The sequence below is a fragment of the Rhinopithecus roxellana genome, chromosome 4, assembly GCF_007565055.1.
Source record: "Rhinopithecus roxellana isolate Shanxi Qingling chromosome 4, ASM756505v1, whole genome shotgun sequence".
Taxonomy (NCBI): Eukaryota; Metazoa; Chordata; class Mammalia; order Primates; family Cercopithecidae; genus Rhinopithecus; species Rhinopithecus roxellana.
In genome coordinates this window covers 129,398,344-129,423,421 of record NC_044552.1, presented here as the reverse complement: position 1 = coordinate 129,423,421, position 25,078 = coordinate 129,398,344, and the positions used below count along the sequence as shown (strand labels likewise).

Below are 25,078 nucleotides of genomic sequence, written 5' to 3'. Positions count from 1 at the left end.
CTCTTTCAAAGTGACCTCCCAGAAGTTTGCTGCTGTGTTAACCTGTAGTGCTAGTGCAGTCCTCCAGATATTCTGTTAAATATAATACATAAGTCAGGCTTATGTTAAAATCACTTGAGGCATGTGACTTTCGACTAAATACTTCTTCAGTAATTACTGAAAAGTTCACTGGCTAGTGCTACCGGAGAAAAGACGTGGAAAGCTCACCATTTACTACCGACAGCCAGGGTGTGCCCCATTCAGGGGTGCCAGCCCTCTGTTCTCCCATCCCTGGGTGGGCCAGGGCATCTTATTCTCTGCTGCCTTGGGCCTCCACTTGGGCTGGGAAGATAAGAAAGTAGTGGACCTTCCCCTCCTTCCTTCTCCAAGACTGGGAAAATCTTCCAAATCTTATTCCCACTCTTCCAGATGAGATATCAAAATGTACAGCAGATCCTCTCAAGAACACTGGGAGACGGAGGGTGGGAGAGAAAGCTCCAAGGGGGGCGAGCTGACTATAGAGGGAATTGCTGAGAGGGAAAGGAATCTTCCAAAGCCACAGAAAAGGCTTGGTTTGTCACAAAAAAAAAAAAAAAAAAAAAAAGCCGCAGCACAACTACATTTCCAATGGGAAGATCTTGAGCACACACACTTCTGGGTCCTCCCCGCTCAGAGCAGGTAAACCTCAGAGTAGCTGACCGGCAGCACCCACAGAGTTTCCTCCCGACCACCCGCCTGGCGACCAACTGCAGCCACTTTTATTGAAAGAGAGAGAGAGAGAGAGAGAGAGAGAGAGAGAGAGAGAGAGAGAGAGAGAGAGAGAGAGAAAGGGAGAAAGGGAGAAAGGGAACAGAGGAGAAGGTCAGGAAAGCCGGGAACAAGTCAGCAGCCAGAAACTCTCCAGCGATCTGCCAAAGGGGGTAGTTGCGCGCCGGCGCTGGGAGTGGGGTGGGGGCGCTGGGACACAGGGGCGCAGGGGCGCACGGCCACCGACAGCCGGGTGCGCCTAGCTTGAGGCCGCGGAGAGAAGCCGAACTTGAACGGGTGGGGGGGTCTTCAACCTCAACACTGCCTGCCAGCCCCAGTGCACCCAAGTCTCCCCACCGGAGTTGCCCTTCTGAGGGGCTCTTCGCACGCACTGCTTTTCCCATTCTCCTGGCTCGAGTTCTCCCGCCGTCACTGCAGTGTCCAGAGATGCTGCGCTGTAGACCCGGGACCCCTTAGGCGCCTCTTCCAGTCCCTCTGCCAAATCGCAACGCCTGTACTTTTCCAGCTCCCTCTTTCCCTCTTGAAATTGAAAGTTATTGAGGTCGCTCAGGGTTGTTGCTCCAGCAGTTTCCTTCCCCGCCCCCGAGCTCCCCCCGCCCCCCACAGCCATTCCCCCTCTTCTCCCCCTCCCTGCCCTCCTCTCCCTTCCACCCCCCCTCCTCCTCCCCTATGTGGTGCTCCCGGGAGCCCAGCCCAACACTGGAGCGTCTCCTGCTCGCGCTCGCCAGAAGCAGCTCGGGGTCTCTCCGCCGCCCCTTGGCCATGGCCGCTGTGCCGACTGCGCCCGCTCCACTGCGCTCCAGGGGCCCCCGCCACTGCAGCCGCTGCCGCCGCAGCTTCTGAGCCCAAGGGGCCGCCGCTGCAGCCGCCGCCGCCGCTCGCCCGCCCGGATCCCGCCTGCGGCAGTTGCCGCACAACATGCTACCTGCGGCCGCCCCGGCGGCTCCTGGAACCCGGGTTCGCGGCGATGCCAGCCACCCCAGCGAAGCCGCCGCAGTTCAGTGCTTGGATAATTTGAAAGTACAATAGTTGGTTTCCCTGTCCACCCGCCCCGCTTCGCTTGCCATCACAGCACGCCTATCGGATGTGAGAGGAGAAGTCCCGCTGCTCGGGCACTCTCTATATACGCCTAACACCTACATATATTTTAAAAACATTAAATATAATTAACAATCAAAAGAAAAAGGAGAAAAGGAAGGGAAGCATTACCGGGTTACTATGCACTTGCGACTGATTTCTTGGTTTTTTATCATTTTGAACTTTATGGAATACATCGGCAGCCAAAACGCCTCCCGGGGAAGGCGCCAGCGAAGAAGTAAGTGCAGGGTTTTTTTACGCGTTTGCTCCCTCCCGCCGCGTTCACCTGTCGGGTCGCTTTGCCTGTCCGGAGTCGGTTCCCAACGGCAGCGGTCCCCCCGCCCTGCGCCCTGCGCCTCCCAGAGGAGATGCGGGTTTGGGCTCTGGGGGTATGGACGGCGTCTTTCACCCCTGCCTCTCGGCGCCACTGCCTCCCGCAGCATCCTAGCCCGTGCGAGGGGCGGGCGGACGCGGCGCTAAGGTGGCTCCCGCCCCCTGGTAACTTCAGGTTCGCGGGAAAGTTCGGTCCTGGGTTAGACTCGCACCCGGGATTTGTGCTTTCCTTTTGAGGATCGGACAGGGGCACCCAGCCCTAGGCAATTGGGACGCCCAGACGCAGGATGCCCCTGACCGCTGAGTAAATGCCGAGGGAGGCGCAGCCGCGGCACTCGCTCACCTCGCGCAACCTCCTGGTTCAGGGAGACCTCGGCTGGGCCCTTAGGCTGGACTCCGGTAGCCGAGCGCCCGCTACCCGGCCAGGAAGCCAGGGAGCGAGCGCCTGAGCGGCCGCATCCCCAACACGCACCAGCGGAGCCAAAGGGCGCGCGAGGCGCTGGGGTTCGCGTGTCTGCGCGTTTGCAGAGCTGCCGGACGTCCCACGCCCGAGGGTTGAAGACAGCAGAAACCCAGCTGTGGGGAGCCGGAGGTGCGGAGTTGACTGTCACATGTGAGCATCTGTACCATCTCTGGCCCTTTCAAGTGTGTCCCCTGAGACACACACGTACAGAGAGTGGGGTCCCCCTAAAGATTCTCCTCCTCGCTGCCCTTAATGCTGTTATTTGGAAGGTTGGATTGTGGTGGCTTCTTAAGACAGTGCGGTAGCTGAAATTAAGCGGACACCACCAGGGCAGCCTCAGCTCGGGTTGGTCTGTCTGAAAGGTGGAATCTTCCCGACATGAAGGGACAGATGCGAAGGTGTCACCTCTCCTCGCTCCAGGGCATACTGGCGCCCTCGCTGCTCTAGTGTCTGTGTTTCCATGGGGAGTCCTTTCTCAGATCGCAAAGCAGGGGTGACGCAGGCTCTATGGCTGGGGGCGCTGGTGGGGAGAGGGAGGAGGAAACGTCTCCTGGAGCTCGCGAAGGGCAGGAAGCGATGCTGCTGCTGTGGCCCCTCGCACCTCCGCGGCGTGCAGCCCATGCCCAGCGGCCCCACCTGGTTCCGCAAGGAGATCCCTCTCCCAGCGTCCCGCCCGGGAAGTCTTTCTGGGCAGGCGTCGGGGCAGCGCGGAGGACACAACACGGGCTTGTGTGAGATGGAAATTTAGTAATCAGTTCTCGGCCGCTGTTTGTCCCTGCCCTGCCCCTGGGCATGAGGGTCCCCTGAAAGCTCCCTTTGTATTGCTGGCCTCAGCCAGACAAGGTTTGATTCACCTGAAAATTGCCTTTAAAAAAGGTGGCAGGGCCAGAGCTACAGGGGCCCTGGCCAGGCCTCACCGCCTTTAGGATCGCCTAGCAGGGGGCAGGAGAACCCAAACTAAATATGTCAGGGCATCTGATTTATTATTCTTGGCCTCCAAATGGTGTGTACTCTGGTAACTCCCCACCCACTCTTTCATTCCGTCCCGGACGCGGAAGGGGCTGCCTGGGGCTCAGCGGTGTCCACGCGCCTGGCGGTCCCCGCCTCCTCTCCTCCCAGGGTCTGACCTGGGGAATTGAGTCTCGGGGTCAGTGAGCGTAGAGAGCCCGAGCTGAAACGCAGCCCACTCTGTTTTCCATCCGCTCTTCCAGCCCGTGCCCATTGGGCGTTCCAGAGCACGCTCCCTCCTTTAGCTCCACCGAGGACCCCCGGGCTGGGAGCCACACGCTTGCCAAGGAGGGACAGGGTACTGAGTGTCAGAGGCGTCTCGCTTTGCAGTTTTGGGGCCCCTGATTCCGAAGGAAGAAACAGGAAAGAAAGCTTGTAGTCCATTTGTGCCCACCTCCCCCAGCGAGGACCACGGCGCAGGCAGCTTTCCCGGGGCGCTGTCTCAGGGAGCTGTGGGATGATGCACCTCTAGGTTGGGCAGAGAGGAGTCAAAGGCAAACAGCTTTTTGACCTGCCTTAATCATCTCAAGGCCAAGTCAAAGGCGACCTCTGTTTGTGTTGCGGGAATGAAAGAGAGAATGGGTGGAACTGGGTTGCAATTCCAGTTATTCTGTGGAAGTGGGACTGGCAGACAGCTCCCGCAGCGATGCTCTTGCTCCTTCGCACTTGAGTCTGCGTTTGCGGCTTGGTTTGCTGGTGCAATCCTGGTAGAGGGGCGACCCCTTGCGTCCTCGGAGGAGACCGACTAGACTCTCGGCAGGTGCAGCATGACTTAAATGAGGAAGGAGTGGAGGGTAGAGACGTCCTCTTTAAATGCCCAGAGACTCAAGGTCAAACTGCATATGCACAAACTTAGATATATCGTTTGTTTTGAAATCTCTGGGGGAAAATAAACGAATAAAAAGACTCAATGCACAGTTCCTGTTTCTCAGGTAAGGACTAGGAAACGTTTCTAAAAGGAAAACATGTGGTCAAACGTGTTTTCAAAAGAGGCTGGCTATCCTAACTGTTTCTTCAAGAGACAATTAAGTGAATATTTAAGGAATCTCTTGGCTTGTAGTTAAATAGTTTCAATTTCCTAAGCTTAAAATCATCAGTAAAGATATGACAGGTAGAAAATTAAGGTGTTAAAAACTGTTTTAAAAAAATTTTTAGTGGTCTCTCTTGATTGTTTTAATAGGAAAGTTTTTTGTAAACAAGAACATTCATTTGAAGTGTTAAATATTGTCATGTCCAAAGAACCATGCATTATCCTCGGAAATAGCAAATAAAGCCGTATCAGTATTCTCCTGTTTCCCTAAAACAACTGTAATCCCATTTGTCTCTACTTTGATATAAATACTGATCCTAGTTATTACAAACTATTGTTTCTTCTCATAAAATAAACAATGTTTTAAAACAAGACTCTTGTACTTTGAAATGTCTATTTAGTTATGGGTGAATAAATACACAATAAATTTTTATCTATTTGAATTGGTATACAGCTCTTAAAAAGGACTCAACCTTTGAATTCCAGATTGTGTGCTAATAACATTAAGAAGCAGTTGTTTTTGCCACAATGATAGCCGCAATATCTTAGTGAGGCCTCACATTTTCACTTGGATTAGTTATTTGGGCCCTGAAAAAGACACTGAAGTGTAGAGGCAGGTACGATTTATCTTCCCATCTTACAAAGAAAAGGCCTGAGAACTAGAGGCTCAGCAACCTACATAATGCCATATATCTAACAAGTGGAACTTGTCTCCTGCCATGAATCTCACAGTTATGTACACATGTATTCTATATTCTAGTCACAGAGAAGATATTAGGTTTATTAAAAAATAAATTAGATGGTCTCAAGGCCATGATTTATTCAATAGGTTTAGAAAATAAACTGCTCTCCTTGAGTGGAAATTTTTGGACTGATATTATTATTTATTATACAATGGTGATCAATGTCAAATAATTAAATACCTAATAGTAAAGCTTCCTAAATGGTATATATTATTTGATCATCTAGAAGATACTGTAGGATTATATTATGCCAGAAGGTTATTGTTAGAAACATCAGATGGCATTTAGCATCCTTTTTATTTGATGCCATCTAGTAGCTGGGTTTTAATTGTTCAGACTTTAGATAAATGCAAGTTTTGAAAAGCTATTATATGCATAATAACTTAAAAGCATTCATTGCACAATCTATAAAACTTCACAAGTCTTTCATAAAGAAGTCTGAAGAAAGAAAGAAAGAATACAAAGGAAATAATTTTCATGGTAATAAAATAAAAACAGACTATTGGAATGTACTGGTCATTGCCCATGACATTGTTTCAGATGTTGAGCCAGTCTTTGAAATTACGACACACTCTTTGTGATTATGTTGTGAATCCTGGAAAATAACAAGTTAACTGATAAAATAGAAAAAACCTTTAATTCTACTATACATTTTGTAATATTAATTTCAAATGAAAGTTTGGTTTGGATATTGACTACAATGTATTTTTCACACTTGTCTACATTTGTCATCAGTCTACCTTATTTTTGAGAGTAACAGTGTTTTAAAGATAGAGATATGAGTAGAATTTGCTAAAGAAAGTGTATTCTTTGATACATCATGTAATAGCTGTATAAATCAAGACAAATGCAAACTCATGTGCAGTAATGGTAACATCTAAATGCAAGGAAAAACGTCTTTGTGAATTCAAATTTAATTATCATTACATTGTGAGGGCTGTTTCTCAAAATATCCCATGGTGATACTATTTTAATTCTCTGTTTATTACTTGAATAGAAGTATTTTAACAAGAATGTTAGAAATGATCATTTTAAAACATTATCTTTTTAGCCCCAAGTTATTCAAGTAATGAGAATACAAGAATGAGTATGAAATTGATTTAATGTTATTTCAATATTCCTTTAAACATGAAATGTGAAGAGTATTTGAACTTGTAAGTAGATAAGCTTTGCTAAGTCATTTCTCCATTAAATAATTCCCTGGCATTTAATATAGTACAAATTAGGTCCCCAGAAAGCAATGAATGGAAATTACAACGTGTAGTAAAATTTTATTTTCAAGTTATTTGGGGAAACCCTTGCTGCAAAATGAATTTATTAGACATCTGATTATTTTAGTTGATTTGAATCTGGACAGAAGTCTCCAGATTGCTACTAAATGTCTAAAATATTTTCTAGTTAAATGGTTAATCTTTTTTTAGTTGTAATACTTCTTTTGAATCCTATGTAACTTTGGCAGAGTACTATGTAGAGTTGTCAGAGCCCTATGTAGAGTTAAGGCCAAAAAACACCTCCGCAACTCTAAGAATGAGATAGCAAACAATAAAACTATTCTCGATATACTGATTTACCAAATTAACTTTTCCCCTTTGTCTCCATCCAAATGTTTCATTTTGGACATGTCTTGATCTCTCTCTTCCTACTTCTTCACTATTCATTCCCATATCCCATCCCCACCCCAAAAAATTCTTTTCCAAGTAGTGAATTCTTGAAATGCCATCAGAGTGGATATTGTGTTTCATGAAATGTAAGAAAAAACTTTGGTAACCATTAGGAAAACATCATTCAGTTTTAAGAGCACGGTAAGGATCGTGCAAGACAGTGTGTTGAAATTATGTGTTTAACTTGGTTAGGACTATTTCTTCTAACAGTGCATTCTGTGCTGGCATTTTTTTTTTAGAATAATAATTTGAAAAAATGTTGCATCATAAATGACATAGGTTGTTTTTGTTTGTTTGTTGTTTTTTATGTTTTGTTTTTTGCTTGGCCTTTGATTTTAAGGGAAAATGTAGATTGCTTCTTAATTAGAGATTTTTCTCAGGGTTTCACATGGTTGAATTATCTTAAAATTTGATATCTGTTTGATAACCTAGTAAATTTGAAATGCTTTGCAACTATAACTAAACACATGAAGTATACCATATACATATGTAAAAGGTGTTAGCCATCTTTTCTCTTTCTCCAATTCTGCCCATCAGATCTTTCCATTTAGGAATATTACTGACATTCTGATTAAAGTAGTCATCCAGCAATACTGAAAAGAATGGGGTGTTCCATTCTCAAAGACTGTGGGGGTGCTGGGAATGCTAAATATCTAAATGTCATCGATTGCTAAGAATCCCATTTTCTGCTCTAAAGTTTCAATAACATGGATCTTTTAAGCAAAATACCTGAATTCTTTTCACATTTGAACTCTTTGAATAATTTTTAAATTTTATTTTTAAAAAACAAGATTGCAGGTGCCTCCAACAAGAGCATTTCTGCTTCATTTGTCATCTCAGCAAGGGACCTAGGTGCTATCTGCTGTCGCTAAAATTTTTCTTGAATTTTTTTAGAGAAAATTCATTGGTACTAAAGAATATGATTGTCCAATTAAATAAATATTGAATGGCTTTTAACTGTCCTTATGTTTTATGCAAACATCTAATCTACTCTTCAAAACACTGCCTTATTAACGCTTCATCTGACCTTTAGAATTTAATCCATTGCAAATATCATAAGTTTGTGGTAGAATCTGAGAAGGAAGGCTTCTTAGTGTACGTTGAGAAAAGGTAGACTGAGAAGTTGAAGACCTGGGTTCTAGATCCAGCATTACTGCTGATGCCTGAATAACTCAAGAAAGTCCTTTTACTATACCAAGCTGAAGCTTTTCATCTGCAAAATAAGGAGGTGGATCAAAAACTTAGATCTGGTGATCCCTATGGTCTTCGCAACATTTAATCTTTTGGTAAGAGAATATAAGTCACAACTAGGGAGTTAAATAATAACTTATCTTAATCAACTAAATTTAACAGATAAAGATTGAGTACAAAGATAAACATTCATTTGGTATAAGTAAATTCATCACATAAAGGTTAATGAGTAAGTGATCAATGTGGATAATGAATTAATTATAATATACCTCATCATTCACATTTTTTATTGTCTGAAAACCATAGTTACAGCAACAATCAGCATACTCTGTCCATAGCAGGTCCATCTTGTCCTTAGGCTCAGGATTAGGGAGCTGGAATGGAGTACTGACTCAAGGGTCACTTCAGAGCTTCCCTAGCATGGCAGGCTTTCAGAGGTGGCCTGTAATGATGAGGAAGAGATGATTACAATAGTCCAGGTTTAAGAAAATAAGGCCCTATGCTACAACAGTGAATGATTGCACAGGAGAGCATATATAGCAGATAATTTCTTTTAACCAAATCAGTAGTTCTTGGCAATTAATTGGATATGAAAGGGAAAGAGATGTAGGCTCATATCTGGCAATAAACTTTGGAGTGTAAGGACTCAGGTCTGGGTGAATGGAAAAATAATGACGATCAACAAAAAGAAAAATAGGAGAGGCCGGTCTTGTTGGAAATCTCTTTCTCTTCTGAGGAGCCAGGAGGACGTTTAGGAACTCAAAACTCAAAACACCTGGGATTAGAGTAGTAGGGCTGAACACAAGTACTTTAGAGTCTCTCACATAAAAATGATGTTTATTATTATCAAAAGTGTGTAAAAAATGTGTGCTGTGCTGATATTGAGACTCACTCTTCTTGGTAATGTCAAAATAAGATTAATTACATTTAGGTACCTTGTTTAAGTAGTTTAATATATCATTTTCAACTGTGGTTTTTAATGGTTTTTTAAATAATATTCTCTGTGTTACATAAGAGGATGGTCACTGGTATCATGAGCTGTAGTTGTTGTTGCCAAATCTTGCAGCTGAAAATTGTACTGAGAAGTCTTCTTACCTGTGGAACTTTGCCACAGATCATAAGGAGACCTGGAAAACTATGATAATGAAAGGCAAGTTTACATAAGGTATAAAAGTAAAATTTTGAACCATTGAATTTGGGTCCGGTATCTGTTCATCACAGTAGCGTTCTACTTTTAAGTAGATTTCTCTACAAAGTGTGCTCTCTTAATATAAGAGAATCTCTGGAAGGGATAAAACTTGAAAGAATCCAGTCCATCTAAACAGTGTGGGATCACTTCTACAACATTCCCACCGAGTAATTGTCTAGCCTCAGTAACAGTCAGCCCCCTAAGCTCTCCCGCCTTTTCCTCCTATTTTTAGGGCTTCTGTATAAGAAGCAGTTTATTCTACTAGTCCTCTTCTGAGCACTTGGCATGGGCATAGGATTAGATCTAGTTACCTTAAAACACCTTTCTAAAATGAACACACAGTAATGCAATGTGCTATATTCACTCCCAAAAATTGTCCTTAGAAAACTAGCTGGTAAGCATATTTATAATTATACCCCAATACAAAGCACATTCCTGAGAGTAAGTGGTAAAGCAGCCCCCATTTTATAACCACATAATACAAACCACTACCACACAATATAAAATAACAGAATTTGTGAGCTGCTTATTTTAGAACACTGTTTTCTTAACATATGCTCAATAAGTTGGTAAGAAAAAGAGCAGTCCTTTCTCATTGTTTTGTTCCCCTGTTCTACAAAGATAAATCAAAGGTAAGAACACTGTCATCTCAACAAAGACTGTCATATACACCAGGGAAATATCAATCACATTTTGCCAAGAATGCATAATATGCCAAAGTATGCGTAAATGTTACATGGCAAACAACAGCTTTTTAGCTCTCAGAGCCACTGTTATATTTATATACATCTTATCTTAATATGCATGTATACTTACTAAAGTGAATATTATGCTAATAGTTATTACTCAATAGCTCCCATGTTGTAATCACCAGTAAGTGCCAGACCCTTTGCTTGATGCTTTTGCAAAAATTATCTCATTTGATCTTCATATCCACCTGTAAGGAATGTGCCAATAGTCCCACTTTTGTTGATCACTCAAGGAAGTGAGGTGGACCTCAGATTCCAATCTAGGCTTGACTCCAAAGCCAAGGTCCCTCTTTGACTCTTTACTCCACCTTAACTATTAGGGTCGGTACTTGAGGCATTCATGGTGCATTTTCTCAATTCCACCTCACTTTTTATTTCTCTTACTCTCTTCTTTCCTACTTCTCTCTTTATCATCATTTAACAAATCATAAGTCTTTTTTCAAACATTTACTATAAGGGTTGCTTCTGATATTCAAGTACCCTCCTCTACCTCGCTTTCTTTCCTTTACCCTTTGTCCTCTTTCTTTAAACCTGTCTTATTGATGGCTTTTAAACATAAAAATTTGCTGATTTTTTTCATTAAAAACAATGGGATTGCACAGTTTATATGAAAGACTCTATGATTATTATTTCCATCTATGGTGTGCGTAACCAAGAAAAGATTAATGTAGGCATGAGGATGTGGGAAAAGTCTATAATTTTGCAGTTAAAAATCAGAATCCTTCTATGTAATTTACAACCACAATAGATATTTTACTGGCTAGTTATTGTTATCCAAAAAAAGTTATCTTTATGGCACTTCATAAAGTCTGTTATTTATATTACTTTTACCATGAGCATTAACAGTAACCTCCACTCTGAATTCTTGCTTTATGGGTCTTCATACAATGATTTTCAGCCCTGAGTTCACATTAGAATCTCCTGGGGATCTTTAAAAAGATACTAATGCCCAGACTCCACCCTCGAACAAATGAAACAATCTTTGGGGATGGGACCTGAATATCTGTATTTATTAAAGTAGTTCTGGTGATTCTAATGTGCAGCCAAGATGGAGAAATATTGTAAGAGCCTTAATTCAGGAATCACTATTGCAGCTAAGCAACCATTGAAAACCATGCCAGTTTTAGGAAGGCTAGAGGGACAAAATAGACGTATGTGGAGTGTGATTACAAATGAGATAGATGTCATTTGAACAAATAGTAGTGTAAAATATAAAGTGTTCTGATATTATTGATCAATACTTTATTGATCTGTATTGTTGATCAAGAGTGTTATTAAACTTGTAGCCCTGATTGGTACTGACAAGACTGTCTGATAGAGAATTATCTCAGTCAAAAGAACAGAGCAAAATGCACACAGTAGGACACATTAGTGAATGTAACAGATGCTGGCTTCATAAAATAAAAACACAGCTACTAGGAGAGGTACAAACCATGGGGGAGTGTGCTTGCTGCTAAGCTATACTGTGTGGAGGGGGTATAAATAGGACAGTTGTAGAAAATGGGTATCAGCCATACTCAACTTTTTTTTCAAAGCTACTTAATAATAAACAACTGTTTTTATGTCTCACCAGATGACTGCTAATGTGCCCTAGAGTCCTCCTTGTTTTTAGGGAAAACTTAATGGTTAGGAAATGCCTAACGACAAATAAATGTCCTTTTCTTTTATAGTTTCTACAGTTTCTGACTCACTTTAGATTGACTACTGGTGATCAGTAAAACGATTATAAATAGCATAGTTTTAACTCTACCTTAATGGGTTCCGTTTTGCAGTAGGTCATTTATTCATGAACTTATCATTTCTACTTCACTCCTAATGTGCTTTTCTTTGGGTAGTTATCTCCATTAAATCTTGTTTATGAGTCTTTTTTAGTCCATGAAGGATTTTCAAATCTTGCCATAAACTGGGGAAAGCTCCATGTAAAAGTGGGGTGGAAGTCTGGGCTTCCTGACAGACTTAATCCTGCTAGTTAAGGGGGCTCTTTGGGATAATATGGGTTCCAATGAGTCACTAGGCCAAATCCCAATAACCGCAATTGCCAAAAGTAATTAGACTGAAGAAAGCCAGGCTCCTTGGGAGGAAGGTCATCACAGCAAGCTTTAGCCATTGCTCCAACGTCAGACCTAGTTACTTGTCCCTAAGGATGGGGAGCAATCATGAGTTCCAGATAGTAGGAAATATACCAGAAAACAATGCTTTTTTCACTAATTTTTTTCTCAATAGGTTATTTACCCTAAGCATGCAAGAGATGGAAATACGTCATCAGTATGTGCAGTTTATGTCACTATCCTCATAAACCACCTTGTTTGCCTGTGTGAATGTACATGCCCACAAAGAGAACTCCTGATTCATCACTGCAAGTTCTCCTCCTCCCTTCCTGGGTAGATAAAGAACTCAAAGAATTTAATCTAAGTTCATAAAAGAAGGTGTCTGACTAGCATGGAAATGGAAGGGAAGGAATTCTTGTAAACATCCTTAGGTCAACTTAAATATCATATTATTGAAGTCACATTTGGCAACAAGAAAATGGTAATGCATTATATCAGGCAAGCAATTTTAAAATATCTGGAGCTAGAACAAACTTATGATTTCTTGTACTGAAAACAATTCACTTTAGAAACATGCTGATGTAAGTATCTAAGTAGAAATGATCAACAAGTAAGTGGTGCTATAATTCCAAGCTTTCAATATTTGAGAAATTAAAAGATGGTTAAACCTTTCCCTAGGAAAATACTGAAGTAGCACAAAAGTATTCTTGCTCAATAGCCAAAGTAAAAGTTTGCCTTTGAAACCATTGGCTTGGATACCCAGAAAACATACTCCATCACTTCATGTGATGGATCTTTAATTGAACAAAGACACCGTTCTTACAGTGGTAAGTTTCAAATTCCTTTATAGTTCAGAATGACTTCAGTATATTTCAATATTCTTTTGAGGTTAGACTACCAGTTCTCTGTTTAAATATATGGATGAGTGATATTGCTTATTTTAAATCTAAAGACAGGAAGTCAAACTCTTTTTCTGGCCAGCTTTTTCTGGCAACTAGAAATCTCCAGGTATCATTTGGTAGGCAAATAAATCCTATCCTTGTGCACTGCACACATCTAATAGTTATAATTACCTGATTGTCACTATGGCCAATATTGTGGAACAATGTATTTGATTTTCTTTAGTTTTAGATTGACAATAAGATAACCAAAGAATAGAAGAATCCTAATTTTTTAAAAACTTAGCAAAATTTTTTTGCTGTGTTTACTTGTACCACTGGTCATGTAGTTTCTGCCATAAAATACAAATGGTACAGACAAATGCTGCTTGGCCACAAACTGAGGACATACTGAGAAGCAACATATTTGTTTCTTATAGAATTTAGTTTTGTTTTTCAATTTATGATGAGTTTTTTTTTTTCATTTGGAGTCCAAAAGGACCCTCATTACTTGTTTGGTAACAAGGAACAAGGTCCAAACGTGGTACCCTTAGCCCCTCTGACTTTAATTTACACACTCTCATTTCATGCCATCCTCAAGATGGTAACTCTCAGCCCCCTCTGCAAAGACTGAATATAATTTTTAAAGGCCAGTCTCTGTTTCATATAGCACATTTCTAAGACATCCAGCCAACCTTCCAGTTCTGTCCAGAGCTTGATGTAGATGCAAGCTTTTAACACAGATCAGTAGGATTTCCTTGGAGGCCAATTAGACTTGCAGTATCACATAGATGCTTACTTGGCCCTAGTACAATCAATAACATTTGCTATCATACCCAGCCTGTGTTTTTAAACTTGTGGGCATTATGTGACCATACCCCAAAGTTTCGTTTCTAACAGAATAAGGGAGAGTTGCAGCAAGAGAAGCTCCGAACCATTTCATGCTATCACTACCATCTTCAGTATCCATGTGGGCATCCCATTGACATTCCAGGAATTCATTTTAAACTGTTTGCCTCTGAACTTAGTATGTACTCTGAGGAGAGCCTACAATCCAAGAAAACTTTATGTAATACTTTTTACCCATACTACTTAATTCACAAGCTGTTGGGCTGAAGTGCTGTAGGTCATCAGATAAGAACACATTCAAATGAAAATTGCCAAGGTTTTCCAGTGCAGGATATTTTCGTCACCCTTCCTAGCTCAAACTCACTTCCTCATCCACTCCCCAAATTCTAAACCCCTACTAAGACGAGTTGAACAGTCTTAATTTTATAATCTTCCAAAGAAAAAATAAAGACACAGGCAGCCAAGTTAATTTATAAACAGTGCTGCATTTATCTTGGCAGATTTCAGTTTTCCCCCCACTAACTCTTTCATGCTGACTTCTTAGCAACTCATGGGAAGATTAAGCCATTTCTACATATTAAGCACCTTAAGAACCATTGCACAGAATAAATTTGGTGTGTTTCTTCACACTTCTTGTACAAATTTCTTTCCTCATAGACAATTTATTTACTGGGTCTCTGAAACCTAAATAATCCCTTTACTTTAAACTTGAAGCAAATGGAGAGTCATTTTTACAAGAGCAATAAACTAAAGTGGCTGTTCAAATACTTTAATTGAATTGCTCTGGGCACTGAAATACCTTTTTGTTAATACAAACCCTTCATATTCTAGCAGGAAGACCCCTGAAATTCTAGGGTTGCTTAAAATTATATAACCAGGAATCTTCCCTCTCCCCCAACACCAGACCCCTGATCCTGGGAGTACGCCAGCAATTTTGCAGGATTCATTCTGACAAACTGTTCTGGTGTAAATGTTTATAGAAATCCTTTCCATTAGAGATTAAACAAAGTTTAAGTAACTGTTCCTAAATGATAGATCTTAGTGGTGTTTGCAACAGCAGGTCTGATGCTATCTGACGCAAAGATTCTGATACTATATAATGGAGAAAAGGCTAAAGGAAAAAGAATCAAAAGAGGAGTTAGTATGAACTGTATGTAATCGAACTGCAAAATATTATTTTAAGTTATCACTATACAGATGAGTTTTTTTTTTAATGTGCATAGGATATAAGGGAAATGAGTTCATTTAAATTGAAAAATAGTAAAAACTGACTACTGGTGCTTTAATGGCTTAAAAAAAAAAGTGGAGGCAATTACAAATCTTATCATCATGCCAGTTCAAATGCAATTTTTGGCTAGTTCTCCAAATTCTCACCAAAATGAAGTAACATATCTGAGATCTGATCTGATGTAAGCTCTGATATCCATATTATTATTATTCAAAAACTACTAAAAGGGATAACTGCTGAGCTCTAAGCCTTATATTGAATATTATTTATTAAAACAGGGTAGTACCCTAGACCTCAAGAGGTGAAAGCAAACCAGTGTTCCCTTTCTGTGCTTTCTTGTTTGCACAGCATTTTCAAGTGTTTATTATATACTAGGGGATTACACAGCTAAGCAATTTAAAACCTCAGAAACTTCACTGACTGAATTTCAAATTAATGCTACAGCATTAATGATTCCTGTGATACTTGACTAGGAAAGGCATATGTCATTTAGACTAACTAATGTTTCCTCCTTCCCTTGATGATTTAAGGCCTACATTAAAATTTAAGAACCCATTAATCTTAATTTCATTTCTTTGTTGATAAGTCACAATGTGAGATTTCTTCTTAATATCTAGATTTTTTTTCCTCATTGCAGATATAGGGTTTTTTAAATTTTAAGATTTTTTTGTGAAAAAACATTTCAGTAAAAGTTCAATGTAAATAATGTTAAAACATATGCAATGGAATTTTACTCCTTTTTGTTTTGCTTCAAGCATAATGGCAGTCATTCACTGCTAAGTTTCCAATTGAATCTTATTTAAATACTGTATTTGCTATAAATGAGCAAGGAAAATAATCAAAATGGATCTACGGAATATGAAATAGAAACTTTATAAATTTAATTGGAAGATAATCGTGTCTTTCTAATTACCTTTCTAATTACCTTCTTAGAGTCTAGATGTTCTTGATTTGACTCTAGTGAGAAAAATCCCACCTTAGGAGGCAGGGACATTGATTTTAGTTTATATACTGCTATATAATTTAGACAAATCATTTAGTCTGTGATTTGATTGCATCTACTGTATAAATGAATTCATAGTCTTTCATTTATCTGAAAACAGAAAACTGATCTTAAAGGTCATCCCTCCAACAGTAAGATCAATGAGCTTTCCCTTTTCATTTTTGTAGCATGCTCTAACCTTAGAGAGTTGTCCATCCAAATGTCTAGAATGCTGAGTTAGGGCTAGAATTCAAAAGTTTAAGTTTATTTTTGCATGTTCATGGAAGTTTTAGACCATATTTTTAAAAAGCTAACAAGCCAAAAAAGGAATCTTGTTAGGGGAAAAATACGGAAAAATCAAAATTGAACTTAACACTAACTACAATATCATACATTTATTTATTTATTAAACAGTTATTATGTGCCAAAATTATGAAAATGAGCAAAACACACCTGGAACTTGCCCTTGTAGTATTTCACAGTGGTTAAGGAAAGAAAATATTAATTCAGAATTAAAAAACAATATTTGGCTAAAGATGAATTTGACCACTTTGGATATCATTTCTAAGCCATATAGTACCTCTTTTTTTATTTGTTTAAATAGCATTGGAAATTCATTAGTTTACAATAAACCTAATGCCTACCCAGATTTTTCTCTGGGAAATAGAGACAAAGCTGAGCAAAACAGCATATGGGGATGAAGCAGGAAGGTGGAAGGAAGATTAACTGAAAACATGAGAATTTATTAGGCCTTCTGGTATTTTCTTGTCTTAAAATTTATGAGCAATGAATAGGAGTCATTACTTAGCATGCTGTTTGTGACAATCATAGGAAGTATGCTATTGTCCACTTTAAATGTAGTTCGCATTTTTAAGTAAGCCTTGTAATGGAGTGGCATAGCTTGGCTGAGTGAATTTCCGTTTTCGGCACATTGACTAATTCTATAGCTGAACTTTCACACTAGTTCATTAACTGGAATTACTTTTACCAAACACTAACATATTGTATGTTTAAAAATAGTGCATTTTTTGTCCATCTTTCTGAAGCATTTTCAAACCTTTTATGGTAACCCCATGACCACCACATAAAACATACAAGTCAATCTACTTAAAGCACCAGTTTGGCAAACACATGTCAACAAGTTATTTGGATTCTTATATAACTTTGTTGATGACCTTTCCTAACCTCAGTTAATAGCTTTAAATATATCAGTTACCAAAATTCAGAGTCTTGAAAATAATTTGATTCAATTCTTTTCTGTATGTGATCACTGACTTGTAAATGTCTTTGAGTAAAGAAAGGCTACTACCAGCTACTTCCACATGTTTATCTTATGCAACCTTCACAACAATTTCATGAGATATTATTTCATTTTATAAGTAAAGAAATTGAGGCTGAAAACAACTAAGGAACAGGTCAAAATGACATAGCCAGAGATGGTAAACCTAAAATGTACATCTAGATCTTCTGACCTAATGAATAGCTTTCCCCAATACACTCTGCTTTGCATTAAGCCCGTAAAAGAGAATGCCAGAGGAGGTTTAAATGAGAAATAGTTATCTTTGCAACTGAGATGGAACTAATAATACCTCACAAAACATAAGGGTGTGAGAAAATAAACCAGACTACTTAACAGAGTGGTTACTTAGGAAGTGCCAGGTCAAGCTCTTAAACTGTTTTTAAATCAGAGGCCCAATAAGATCACAACTTTTGGCTGGGCATGGTGGCTCACTCCTGTAATCCCAGCACTCTGGGAGGCTGAGGCAGGTAGATTACCAGGTCAAGAGATCAAGACCATCTTAGACAACATGGTGAAACCCCATCTCTACTAAAAGTACAAAAAATTAGCCAGGCATGGTGGCGCATGCCTGTAGTCCCAGTTACTCAGGAGGCTGAGGCAGGAGAATTGCTTGAACCTGGGAGGCAGAGGTTGCAGTGAGCCAAGATCGTGCCATTGCACTCCAGCCTGGAGACAGAGTGAGACTCCATCAAAAAAAAAAAAAAAAAAAAAAAAAAAAAAAAAAAAAAATTCACCACTATTGTTCTTAAAAGATCCTTCTGATTGGTAATGTAGCATCTTCATGCAGCCATTTACTGCAACAGAAAAGCACACGTTGACTAGATGTGGTGGCCCTCACAGGTAATCCCAACATTTTGGGAGGCCAAGAAAGGGCAAATCTCCTGAGCCCAGGAGTTCAAGACCAGCTTGGGCAACATGGCTAAGCCCTATCTGTACAAAAAATGCCAAAATTAGCCAGGCATGGTGGCTCACATCTGTAGTCTCAGCTACTGTGGGGCTGAAATGAGAGTATCACTTGAACCCTGGAGTTTGAGGCTGGAGTAAGCAGTAATCATGCCTCTGCACTCCAGCCCAAGCAACAAACTGAGACCCTACCTCAAAATAAATAAATAAATAAATAAATAGACATATCAATTAAGTGTACAAGAGTTGTAATAGCTAGGAAGATTTTTGTGAATTCTATATGCAGCATAAACCACTCGTGTTACTGAAGAAGATAAAGAGAGACCAGAGAAGTAAGTGACTTCACTGAAGTCACTTTGCAGTGGAGCCAAGTGTAGAAATATCTCCTGTGGCCATTCTGTAATACCAAATGCTACACAGCAGATGGTTCCAAGGGTTGACATTCCAGAGAAGGGCTCTGTGGATCCTCTGCCAATCTGATTTCTTATGTGTTTAATAATGGCCTTTTTGGAGAGAATTATCTGTTCATTGACTGAAGAGTTGCTTCACAGTCTCTTTATTTCCTTACACCAAGATATGCCAAACTTTAAAAAGTCACAATAACCTGTTGCCCTAAACTAAGATGACTCATGACGAGGCAAAATTTAAAAAAACAAACCAATTACACATACCATACTCTCATCAAACACAGTTATCCATTTTCTCATCAAACATATTCTATTCCTGGGAAGGAGGAAAGTTCAAATCTGATCCACTGGAAAAGTATCATTTTGCCCATTATTAGGAATAACTTATATTAATATGATTTTGTAGAGCATATAGACACTTTCTCATCATCTTATTTTATTTTTTTTCTCAACATCCTTTTGGAATGGGCAGAACAGGTTTTGTCATACTCATTTCACAAAGCTCAAAGATGGTAAGTGATTTATATGGTATAACAAGACTAGGAAGTTGCAAAACTTAGCCTCAAAGTTCTTGTAGGGGGATAGCTGTTTTGTTTTTTCACAGTTCTATGACTTTTCCCGCACTACCACAGTTCTCTTATATCTACCCTGAATTTCCTATTGTTAGTATGATTCCTTTGGATTTGACAAGAAATGCATGTAGATTAGAGGAAATCTTTATCATAGATGAGATTTTTACTAGATGACAAAGTGAACTGGCAGATCTTTAACGTCCTGTCCCATTTGAATATCCATGAATGAGCTTATTGTGGGGAGAAGGAGATACGAAGCAAGAGCATCAAGCATTGTTTCGCAAACTGTCTTCAGGAAAAAGCAGAAAACTTGCTGGGTGTTCTCTATAGGTAGTAGAACTTTCTGAGAGAAATGGTTGAATTTTGATGTGATGGGATGTTTATTAATAAATGTTACAGGCCGGGCACGGTGACTCATGCCTGTAATCCAGCATTTTGGGAGGATGAGGCGGGCGGATCACTCGAGGTCGGGAGTTCAAGACCAGACTGGCCAAATGGTGAAACCCCGTCTTTCCTAAAAATATAAAAATTAGACAGGCGTGTTGGTGTGAACCTGTAGTCTCAGCTACTTGGGAGGCTGAGGCAGGAGAATCACTTGAACCCGGGAGGCAGAGGTTGCAGTGAGTGGAGTTGGTGCCACTGCACTCCAACCTGGGTGACAGAGAGAGACTCCGTCTCAATAAATAAATAAATAAATGCCATTATAAGAAATTTGTATGGGCTTTCCCAAAGTATCATGATATTTGTTTTACTAGACATAATCAAGTAGACTGTTACAGGGAAGTAGTTTGAACTAGATACCTCTAAAGTTACCAAAGTTTATGATTCTATTGGCTGGAAGCTGACTATATGGATCTCAATATTCTCATCTGCAAATTTAAGGCAGAAGGAAGAGCTTCAAGAGCCCTTTAATTTCCATAGGTAAATTCACCATCCTCTCAGATATTGTGTATGTATTCCTACATAAAGCATTTTGTTCATAACATTTTCCCTCTTTCCATTTGACTCAGTTTTTCTTTTTCTTCAAGTTCCATAACCATTCCTAATTGCTCTCTGTAGTCTTTAAATATCTCAATTATCAGTAATTGCTACTGCCTTTTAATTTGTTGCAGTAAATTTCTAGTCTATACATTTATGGTTTTTAGAATATAAAAATATTATTTTATTAATTGTATTGTAGGCTTCTTGAGTCAGAGACTATGTTTTGTCTCTCAGTATGATCAGTACCTAGAAGACTGCTTCCAGCAATCATTGAATAAACAATTATTTGTGAAGATAATGATGATGTAATACTGAAAGTGCGGTATTTATATCACCTTCATCAGATTCACCTGGGATGCTTCTTATCAATGCACTTACCTAAATCCACTGGATTCACTTCCAAATCAAAATATTTAGGAGTGGCATCTGTACCTCTTCATTGTAAACAAGTAATCCAGGCCATTTTTACACACAGTATAAGTTTTAGAATCTTTAGACCTTTGGTTTCTCTGTACCATATAGACCTTCGGTTTCTTGGTACCATATTGATATCATTTCTATGCCATATCTTACCTTTTTCAGTCTGTTTAAGTAGGTGTTTGTCTTCAGTGAGCAGCTAGTGCCTCAGAGGTCTTCTTGCCCAAGTTGTTTGTGACTCCTATTAAAGCCTGTGTCTATGGTCCTTAAAAAGTAGCCACTCTCTATGACTGTTAGTAAGTTTCTGGTTCCCCAAGCTTCTCACACCTCCTGTATTAGAAGCCTCAGAATGTGTCCTCTTTTCAGCCTCCTTTCTTAGAGGTTTCTAAGAGTTATTATTGGATAAAGCTGCCAGCTGCTTCAAATATGGATGATGATAACACAGGATGGGTTTAGTGCCTCTTGAGTTAAAGTGTCTTATACCTATGATTTTGATGATTGCCTATGAGAGTGCTAGGCACTTTACACAGCATCTCACTTAATCCTCTCAAATATATATCAAGCAGATATTCCAATGTTACAGATGAGGAAGCCTAGGCTCAAAGAAATTAAACAACTTTTGTCTAAATATATAATCAGACTGGAAATTCATTGACAGATAATTGGTTATATTCATCTTTGTATGCTCACCTACTAGAACACTGTGTGGATGTCAAATAATTTAATTTTTTAAATGAATAACTGGATAAAAAAAATATTGGTAACTAAGCTAGAAAACATGAGAACTAGGGTTCAAAACCAGACTCTAGATGAGTGCAGAGCCAGTACCTCTTCACCCTGTCCCCATGCTCTTCTAGGAAGTGTGTGGGACACATTTCTGAATGAGGTCTCAATGCAGGGAGCCATGCATGTAAGTATAAAGATACATCATACTTACAAAGGTGCATGTATATTCCTCTTCAATTCTGTTAGCAATTTTGCGAATCTAGGGAAAAAAATGCACTTATTTCCTTTGCTCAGAATTTTATATGTGATACATAAAGCTGGATTTTTAAAAAATGGTATACTCACTATTTGTACATCCTCTAGTGCCTGTTGAAATACCGAAAGTCTCTCACTTGCTGTTTGCTTATGCTAAGGCCTCAGCCATCAGATATGCTACTTTAGCATGCTATGTAGCACGAATATCCAAGTTTATTCATAATATAACAAAGTGGAGTTTGTTTTTAGCACAAACTGAAGTTTGTTTCTTTCAAGAATGTGAAGTTAGTAGTTATGGACTCACTCATGCAGATTCATTACCATTAAACTATCACATTTTCTGTTTATGTTGATTTCTAATTATTTCTTCCCTTAAAAAAAAAAAAAAAAAAAAGGAATGCCTCTCTCAGCCAGACCACAGCACATAATGATTCCCACTGTTGGATGAACACTGTTGGATCTGTCTCATGAAGAACGCTGTTATTACCACCCACTAACTCATCAACAGGTCCTGGCTCTCTACAGAATCTGGGTCTCATCACCCCCATCCACCCCCTCTTGTCCTCTATTCACCTCCACTTGGGAACATGGCCACTTGGAGAAGGGGAAGCTTTCCCTCTCTTAGCAACAGCTGGGGATGTTGATTCAGTACCTTACATTTTACACTCATAGCAGAGTGCTTTCACTTCACAATGGATTTTTCTACTGGCGGTTAGGGGGAAAAAAAACAAAACAAACACCTCTTTATTTTGGTTCTGTGAGTAGTTTGTAACAGTTTCAACAGCAGCATCAACTGTAGCTAGTCAGTTGGTTACAGGAAAGTTCATATGATTTTTACTACTTTTGAAGTATCAAATTTGAAATTAGTCCATAGATTTTGAATTAATTTAAGGAATTAAATATCATAATATTAAGAGACTAAGAGAAATATTAAATTAGAAGTAAAAAGCACAGTATTGTTACTCTAAATTATTTAGACTGTTTCAATACACATTGCTAATGGTAAGAATTTAGAAAAATACAAGGGAAGAGTATATGCAAGACTGTAATCTTTTTGCCTTTTATTCTTTCTTTGTTCTTATGACCTTTTATGTATTTGATAACTCTTTTACTTCTCCCCACTTATTCACACACACACACATACACAGAATGAAAATTAAAACCCCAAAGCAAACTAAAATTACTACTAGAGAAAGATGGGAGGAACAGAGGAGAAACGAGATAGTCCCAAGAGCAAAACACATGTAGATTGATGCACAGCGTCTTCAAAGATTGGAATCTGGATGTAAATTCCCAAGTTTGTTGCTAGTTAGAACATTCACCTCTAATATAAAAGTTAATAAGAGAACATATTTTCATGGAATACAAGATGCTGGTTCTGTTCCAAGATCCATAAAATTAACACAAATTAAAGTAACTATATCAGGCAAAATGTGTTCTTTCCTTTCCTTCTAATATTTACTTAGAAATGCAGAAGCTACATGTACTTAGGTTCTTTACTTTGGCCCTCAAGGGATGGGAGGATCTGGCTCCAGCCACCCTTTGTAACTCATTTTCTAGCACTCACCACACTGCAGCCTCATTGGTTCCTGTCATGTTAAGCCTTGTGCCCAGCTTCTCCCACGGCTTTATACTGTTTGCATTGCTGGTGCTCTACCTGAAATACTCTTCCTGGGTTTATGTGATGACTCCTTCTTATTCTATAGGCCTTGGCTAAGAGTAGCCTTAAAGGGTCTTCCCTGACATGTATTTAAGGAAGCTTCCCAGAGTTATTCTCTGCCTTACCCACCTGTTTGTTGCCTTAACAACACTCATTACGATCTTTAACTATTTGATTCCTTGTTTACTTACTTATTACCTGATGAATATCACGTCTTCAGGAACTAGATTTCTTATTCATTCCTGCCTTTCCTGCATCACATGAAATGTTGAGCACACTGTGGGTGAAATTTTTGTTGAAAACCTTAATCATAGTTTCCACAGTGTATCCATATACAGTGAAGCCTACTTGCATCTATCTTTCATTTCTAGTCCTGATTCTGTACTAGATGTGGTTAGGCAAAGCATAGCCTTCAGTTAGCAGGTTGGCACTGAGCTCCCAAATATTCATCATATCTTAGATTTCATGAATTCTACAGCTACCATCATTTGCTAGCCATTTTCTTAATATTTTGGGCTGACTTGATTTTAGTGGAAAGCCCAGCTATTTGCTGTTTAATGTTAGGTTTGTCTTATTGCTGTGGTTTTATTTTAAAGTATTTATAGAATATAAATATTAGACTCCCTTCAGGAAATTATTATTCAGTAAGAGAAAAAGAAAGATTTTCCAAGTTCTCAAAGAAACCATTTCCATTAAAAACAGTACGTTTCCCCACATAATAATGGTGGCGCACCAACTGGGCTATATTCAGCAGCTGGTGAAGACATTCCTCTCTGAGACTCTTAGGAATTCTTTCAACCTTTGGTGTAGGCACAAACTTTCAGATTAAATGTTGATTTAGTAGGGCAAAATATACAGCAGACTCTATTATCCTAGCTGTTACAGTTCAATTAATGTCTGTACTTTTGAGTTTGATGAAAGACCAATAGAATTTGTATGTTGGTGTGTGTGTGCATGCATGGGCCTGTATGCATGCATATGTATATGTATATACACACATATATGTGTGTGTATCCATATACACATGCACACACATACATATAAACACATATGTGCACATATTTAAATAGCATAGGTGAATTTTAATTGACTTAATGGTTAAAACGTTGGTATATTAAAACCCTAAACCATCAGATGATAAACAGTATTTCAAAAATGGCAGGGTCTGTATATATTTGGATATATAAACATGTGGTTCTTTCAATAAGTTATCAATAAAATATAATAATGAATAAACCTGTATTCACCCAAATATCGCAGTTTCATGATCCAAAAGGAATGTTGTATCCCAATAAATAATTATATTTATTCAAAAAATCTTTTGTACGTATTTTGCTATCTATACCTAACTTTCTCAAGTTGCCTAAATGGTTGTAGAGACCCCGCCATTGTCAGCTCTACTTTAGAAGCTTTAACACATGAATAAATAAGAAACATTGACTCTGAATATTTTCTTGGGTTGACTGGGCAGAAGTTTAGAGAGACAGCCAAATAATTCAAATTTTTAACATTAGACTTAAAGCGAACATTGCCAAACATTCCAGAGGAATCGGGAAACATCTCTTAATTTTCAATAAGTGTAATATTACTCCAAAGTTAAATGTGACTCTGTAATAATCAAGTCCCAAGATATGGTAGAAATGCGTTGTCCTAACTTAGGCGAGAAAAAGCGCCACATTTT

At 39.3% G+C, this 25,078-nt stretch overlaps 1 protein-coding gene across 1 annotated transcript in view; it reads left to right on the top strand.

The window, feature by feature from the left end:
- Positions 1-1,447: 1,447 nt before the first annotated feature.
- The window catches only part of RSPO3 (R-spondin 3), a 77,300-nt gene continuing 53,669 nt past the window's right edge, over positions 1,448-25,078 (top strand). The window contains exon 1 of the mRNA XM_010385229.2: positions 1,448-2,062. Coding sequence (XP_010383531.1) covers positions 1,966-2,062 — 97 coding nt within the window. The 5' untranslated portion in view covers positions 1,448-1,965. The remainder of the gene's footprint in view (positions 2,063-25,078) is intronic.